Raw genomic sequence first — 7085 nt, 5'->3', positions numbered from 1 at the left:
TCATAAAGTCTTCAGAGTTTCTTCCGTAGATAAGCAGACACCGGTTCAGGGGAACATAAGAAGGGCCCTAAACTTCCAGCTTGGTTTTAATATGGAAATTTGGGTGACAAGCAGAGGCAGCAGTTCCTTCGGTAAAGGCTGAGCAGGGCTTGTCTGGTTCTGCAGTGAAATTCGGGCACAGAGCCCCGGCAGCGCTGGTCCGGCCCTGGACCGGCACAGACACCGACTTCCCCGCTGGCATCACCCGTGAGCCGCCGGGGTCAGCTCTGCAAGTTACGCATTGTGTAGCTGGTTATTTAGTTTAAATAAATAAATGTAAAAGCTAAGGTCTTGTTTATTAATTCTTATCCCAGAATAATTTCTTTTTGCCGAAGTGTGAGCCAGTCAAATGGCCTTTTTATTCAGCAGTGCTGCCGTGCTAATTTGGACATTTGCAAATGTTGACATCCCAGTTACCGACTACAACAAATTGCTCAAAAATCATCTTGTTCTCTTAAAAGAGTTCCTTTTCTTTGCAGTACTGCATTGATGTTAAACAGTTGCCGTATGGATGGATGGTTAGTGTCATTAAAGTTTTTGCAAGTCTGCTTTTGAACTGAATGTGCCTTATAGCAGGATTTAGAGCCGCCTTTGGCTTCTTGCCTAATGTCAGCCAAAGAATCCAGTTTGCTCGGCAATTATTTTAACCTTTCCCAGGTATGTGTGGCCACCAGCGGCTCCCAATCCCCGAACGCCTCCCTCCATCCAGAGGGACTTAAAAATGCTGATGATTTCCCATTGATTTGGAAAACTGAGGCTCCTGGGTGCTTCTGGGCAAATGGTGGGACTCCTGGTATTGGAGGAGGTTTGTTGTTGTAGGAAATTAACAGCAACACCTGGGTTTATTTGTAAAGCTGTGTGATGTTCACTTTTCCGTATGCAATGTACAAACGACACTCCCCTGCACCACCCAACCGTTGTGTCCGGGGGACTCGAGCACCACGATTTCTCCTGCGTTTGACAGGGAGCTGAGTGTGAATGGGGGGTGATTTCTGATTTGGGGCACCGAGGATCCCTTTGAGGTGTCGGGAGGTTCTGCTCCACCACATGAGCCTGGGAGCAGCGAGCGCTCAGCAGGGCTGGCAATGGATCCACAGCAGAGATGGTCACCCTGCACCCTGACCCCCGTCTGCCATCTGGGATCCTCTAATGCTCCCTTATCTCACAGCTTAATTAACTAATTAATCTTTCAAAGAATTGTGATAGTCTTAGATAAAAGCCATCAGGCAAAGGATCTATCGCTCTTTCCTTCACTATTGATGGCAGTGTTGTTGTTAAATGCCAAGAACTGCCTAGGGTTTTAAAACTTTATTTATTAAGGGTTTTGCATCGCTTGGGCTTTGGGGCCAAGTCCTGCGCTGGCTGATCCCCGTGGACACGGTGCAAACCAGCACAGGGCGTGTTGCCCATTCGTGAGCATATCATGTCTTTTTTTAAAATTAGAACGAGCACGTTTAATGAGCAGAGAAAAGCTCACCATCGCTTCTTTGGGTTTTGGTGGCGGGATCGCGTGTGTTGCAGCGCGAGGCTCCCAACGCGTGGCTTTGGTGGCAGCCTCGTGAGCTGTGCCTCTAGCGCAATTGTCACCCCAGATAATGTCAATTAAGAAACCGTCATTTTCTACACAATAATGCTTCTTGCTTTTTTTCCCCCACAAATTAATCTGCATGTCGATAGCTACCATCTCCTACCAAGCAAATCCAGAAATGCTCCCATATCCCAGTAGGAATTTACAGGTCCAGCCAGATCCCATTGCAGAGTGCCCTGGTGCATTTGCTGCCGGCCTCTGGGTAGCAGCGTAAATCATCGTGTCGCTTGATTCCTGAGATTTACTGGACTTCCTGAACCAGCTGTCAGCAAAAGGCAGAACTTCACAGATAATCACTGAAAGCTTTTAATGGTGTTTGTGATGGTATCTGTAACTGTGAGCTGGCGCGACGCACATGCGCGTCCCTCCAATGGGACAGCAAAGCCAGGGTGGGATGGAGGTGGTGATGAGGAGGGGAAACAGCAGAAGGGTGAAAGCGGAGTGAAAACTGTTCTTCTCTGGAAGGATAATCAATGTTAATGTACGATAGTGGGATACGGATTGGTGGGGGTGACAGGACGGGAATTAGGTGTTGGACTGGAGAATAAAACAGATGGAAGTGCAATACAGTAGAGTCACCCAATGGGTCAATCCTATCTCAAGCTGAGCTGCAGAATTTTCTTCAAACTGGAGGGAGGTACCTGCTGCTGGTGTCTGTAACACAGCCCTGGGACAACGGCACAGGTTAAAGCATTAACTGGGTCTGGGTTTGACCACCACAACGCTTAAACACGGCATTGGGGAGAACTTGCAGGAAACGATAAAGAAATGGAAAATAACACTTGAAGAGTGGGCAGCTTCGATATGCTTGGAAGGAGAATGATCCTCCTGATTCAGGCCAGAAGTGAGGAGGAAATTGACACTGAGGGTGGTGAGAGGCTGGCCCAGGTTCCCAGAGAGGTGGTGGATGCCCCATCCCTGGAGACATCCCAGGCCAGGCTGGACGGGGCTCTGAGCAACCTGAGCTGGTGAAGGTGTCCCTGTCATGGCAGGGGTGGCACTGGGGGAGCTGGGGACGTCCCTTCAACACAAACTATTCTATGACACTGTGATTGCATGATTATGCCGAGGTGGCATTGTCTTGATCACAGATTCATTTGTGTGGTGTCACCCTGAACCTATGAAGCTTTATCGTCCTGTTATTCTGATTTCAATAAAACGAGAGGTGGGCTCGGGGCGGGGGGGCAACGAGTGGGGCTCTGAGTCCTGGCCAGCCCCTCAGCACTGCAGGAACCCTCCCCGCCATCCGAAGGCAGCAGGAGCCGTGTCTGCCAGCCCAGGCACCGACCCCGCTGGGGGACCCGGGGACACACAGCCCGGGCCGCCCGCCCCGGCACACGCAGATCCCCGGTGCTGCCTGCAAGGGGAAGGCGGCGGGGGCCGGTAAAATGGACGCCGAAGGAGTCGCCCGAACCCCCGCCCGCCTCTGCGGCCCCCGGCGAGTCCGCAGCGGCCCCTTCCCCGGACGTTAACGGGACTACGAGTCCCAGCGCGCCCCGGGCCGGGGGCGGAGCGGGGCTTTGTGCGGGCCGGCATGCGGGGGAGCCGCCGCCGAGCCGCAGCCGGAGCTGGAGCCGGAGCGAGCCCGCCCCGGGGGGAGGGCGAGGGCGGCGAGCCATGACGGGCGGCGGCGCCTCGTTCCGCCGTCGGTGCTAGAGGGCGACCGCGGGGCGCGGAGCCCGCCTGGCTCGGCGGCGCGGAGCGCGGAGGCAGCGCGGAGGGGCCGCCGCCGCCGCCGCCATGGGCAACGCGGGGAGCGTGGACTCGCAGCAGACGGAGTTCAGGGCGCACAGCGTCCCCCTCAAGCTGCCCATGCCCGAGCCCGGCGAGCTGGAGGAGCGCTTCGCTGTCGTCCTGGTGAGCGCCGGCCCCATTGTCTGTGGGGAGCGGGTCGGGGCGCCGCGTTCGCCCGCGGGCCTCCGCCGAGGGGCCGGGGAGGAGCTGCGGGGCCCCGGGGGTGTGCGCGGGGGGCGGCTGGGGAGCGGGGAAAAGTTGGAGACCCGGCCGGGAGCTGCGGGCGGCACAGGTGGGCTCGGCGGGGCGGTGCCGCCCGCACCTCCCGGCCCGGCTGGAGGCGGCGGGACGGGGCCGCGGCGGGCGGGGTGCGGAGCGGGGCCCGGCGTGTGCGCCGGCTGCGGCTCTTTGTCTCGGGAGCCCCGAACAGCCGCCTTCCCCGAGCCCGGGCGGCTCCCCCGCGCCGCGCTCCGTGCCCTCCTCGCGGGCGAAGCTGTGAGCAGCCGCCGGGAGCCCGCGGGGTCACCGGCCGTGCCGGCCCCGGGAGCGGGCGGCCGGTGCGGAGCTCGGTGCGGAGCTCGGTGTGGCCTCGCTCGTTGTGGCGGCTGCCGGCAGCCCGGGCTGGAGAGGGGCCCGCGGGGCGGTGGGACCCCCGGGGACACGCCGGTCCCAGCCCGGTGCCCGTGGCCCCGGCACGCGTGTGCGGGTCACCCGAGCGGGGTCGGGGCCGCCGGCCTCTCCGTTTTGTTTCGCTCGCTTCCCCTCACCTGAGTAGCGCCGGGGACTCGGGGTTTGGGAGCTTTCCAAGGAAGGGCAGAGCTTCCCGTGGTGCTGCACGGGAGCGTTTGGGGCAAACGTCCTGTTTTCTTTCAGGTGTCTAATTAGTGCGACTATAATGACCCATCTAATCTTCCATGCCCTTCTTACTTTTGAGCCACATTCACATGATAAACAGAAGCTGGGGAGGAGGAGGAATAAAACCCGTGTGTGTGCCGTGCCCTGTGTTCCCCGTAATGCCGTGTGAAACCCGGCGAGACGAGCTGCTGCCAGAGTAATTCCCATATCAGATGCTGGAGCAACCCCTCTGGTATTTGAAATGCTCCTGGTGCTGCACGAGGATTCACAAACTGGTGTGTGTTGGGGATTATTTCTGGTTAGACCCAATTAGATTATCATGTCTAAGAAAAGAATAAGCCTATTCAGTCAGGAACCCCCACTGACGAGCCAAATGGCGAGTGAGATGTTACGATTATTAGGCACAGTGGAAAAAGCCTGATCTGGCATTGCTCTTGTCAGGGAAACCCGTGGCTGTTTCACAGACGGGATGTGCCCCCACAAGCAGCGCAGGGCTCAGAATCCAGCCTTGGTTCATCCTAACCCACCAAAAGGGTGCCTGGTTTCATTTGTGTGCATGGTCTTGTGGGAGAAAATCAGTGCTTTTGAGTTAGGACTGACTGATTAGATCAGTAAAAGGAAGAGACATCATTTGGGAAAGCAGGGCGCATTAGATACTTCTAATGTAAATATGGGAGATAACAGGACCACGCTTGTAATTTCTTGAGGTACTTGAAAGGAGGAGGTGGCATCTGTTTCTGGAAGATGGAGTTAAATGAAGGGTCAGGGACCGAGTGCTGTAGCTTTGCTGGAGGGAGCAGCCGGCTGTGCAGACTAATGCCTGTACAAATGGGGTGTTGGATGTTCTGCTCCCGTTGGGAGGAGCTGCGAGAGGGGGCCCAAACACGGCTGCTGGAACAGCCAAAAATCGCCTTCAGCCCGTTCTCGGAGCCAGCCGGGGATGGCTGGAGTTCGTTGCAGCTTCCAGGAAATATCTGACCGGTTTATGAAAGAGTAAACTCTGAGGCTGTTATTATTTTGTTTTCTCTGCGGCTCTGAGGGGAAGATGACTGCGCCACTGGTCAAAACCCAGATCGGGGGAAAACCAGATGAGGAATATTTTCTGTAGGGAGAGAGGATTAGTCGGGAGATGAGGGTATGGAGAAGGAGATGCTGAAGGTTATAGGACTAAACCTCACCTTCTTTACACGCTGTCTTAAGAAATCAGCGTGGCACGAGTGTTTCTCGGTGAGGTCCCGGAGGGCTCTCATGACAATAGCAATTTTCATACCCCTAATGAAATTTGCAGGACCGTTCTTGACGTTGGCGCACGTGCAGCCATCACACCGCGCGGCCCATCTCCGCCTCCATGTGTAACGAGAACGGCTCTTCGTGGGCAGCCTCACCAAAGTATTTTAAAGTTCTATTCTTCTCTCCTTGTGCAAAACCAACTCGGGGAGCCGTAGCCCTTCAAAACGTCTGCGTGGCTGCGGGCAGAGCGCAGGTTGGTCGTGTTTTCACCGCAAGCGCTGTGACCTTGAGCGCTGTTCTATGTTTTCCTTGTTGACCGTACTCTCCTGAGCTTCTCCAGGAGCTCTGTGGTCTCTTCAGCAAGGGGGTGGATGATGCACATATGTGCTGGGCTGTTAGCAGCGTTTGTCTTCAGGAAAGTCTCTGGTGAAGTAGTTTGTCCACTTCAAACATACATGATCACCTCACTGCCTTCTTCGTTAGCCTTGCTCTTTGAGGTTCGAGGCGCACAAATTGCGGGAGATGATGGGAAGTGCTCCGGGACACGCTTTTGCAGTGAAGTTCTCCACCATGCTAATATATTCCTCCAGTCCGAGATGGTGCCATCGACACAAACGAGGATGTGCTGAGCACGTGTGCGGCAGCACCCAGCTGAGGGGAAGGGGAGGATCTGTGTGTCACTGCTCTTGGGCCGTGGGGTAAATAACACCAGAGGATTTTCTCTGTGAGTCTGTGCCCCCTGGTACCACTGTTTTTGGGACTGACGTGGTAAGTGTGCTTCGCTGGCTTGCTTGTTGCGCTGAGATTTGTACTTGTCGCTGCTGGGGAGGGCGCTTACCTGGCTGTGTGTTTCAGGAAGACTTTGTATTCTCTCAAAGAGAAAAATGTGGAAGATAACGTGAGAGAGAGAATCACAGATGGTTTGTGTTGGAGGGACCTCCCTGGCTCCCCCAGTGCCCCCCCTGCCATGACAGGGACATCTTCACCAGCTCAGGTTGCTCAGAGCCCCGTCCAGCCTGGCCTGGGATGTCCCAGGGATGGTTCAGCCACCACCTCTCTGGGAACCTGGGCCAGGCTCTCACCACCCTCAGGGGGAAGAATTTCCATGTTTCTGTCTGTAAACTCATTTTTTCTGTCCTCTCAAAGCGATGCAGATTCTCCCCTTTTGGTGGGACACGTGAAATAATTCCCTCGGTTTCAAGTTTACTCACGAGTGTAAAGTCCAGGGAAGGGGCGGCGTGTTATTGTCGCCGAGTTCCTGGTTTACCCTTGGGGGGTGAAGGATAAACCGGGATCTGGATCTGACTGTGAACTCGCCAGCACCGGCACAGCCCTGTGTGCGTCTGCAGGCGCCTCCTGTCCCTTCCCCAGCGCGTTCGCTTTGCCTCCTCAGCCATGCTGGATTTTTTCCTGCCTTTCTCCTACAGACACACGTGGCAAGCGTGCATAAATGATGAATTCTGGTAACCAACCTAGTTTGTGGCATTGAACCCTTGTTCAGCGTGTGCAAACATCATTGCAAACCAATTGCTGGGAGGCGTCCGAGGACACTACGGCGCTGCCATCGATGCAGCGGGGTGCGGGTTCGGAGGCGCGGGGTAGGAGCCCCAGCTCCTGCAGCAGGGTGGTCTCTCTCCGC

At 56.0% G+C, this 7085-nt stretch overlaps 1 protein-coding gene across 8 annotated transcripts in view; it reads left to right on the top strand.

Moving 5' to 3' along the window:
* Window positions 1-3259: 3259 nt before the first annotated feature.
* Window positions 3260-7085, top strand: part of FMNL2 (formin like 2) — a 130521-nt gene continuing 126695 nt past the window's right edge. For 3 of the 8 annotated variants that reach the window (XM_065840607.2, XM_071810654.1, XM_071810656.1), the window contains exon 1: window positions 3262-3484. In XM_065840607.2, coding sequence (XP_065696679.1) covers window positions 3368-3484 — 117 coding nt within the window. In that variant the 5' untranslated portion in view covers window positions 3262-3367. Of the gene's footprint in view, window positions 3485-7085 lie in introns of all 8 variants that reach the window. The other 5 variants (XM_071810657.1, XM_071810655.1, XM_071810653.1 and 2 more) reach the window with 4 other exon arrangements.

The sequence above is a fragment of the Patagioenas fasciata genome, chromosome 7, assembly GCF_037038585.1.
Source record: "Patagioenas fasciata isolate bPatFas1 chromosome 7, bPatFas1.hap1, whole genome shotgun sequence".
In the NCBI taxonomy this organism is placed as follows: domain Eukaryota; kingdom Metazoa; phylum Chordata; class Aves; order Columbiformes; family Columbidae; genus Patagioenas; species Patagioenas fasciata.
The sequence above is the reverse complement of the archived record's forward strand: the minus strand, read 5'-3'. Positions and strand labels throughout refer to the sequence as shown.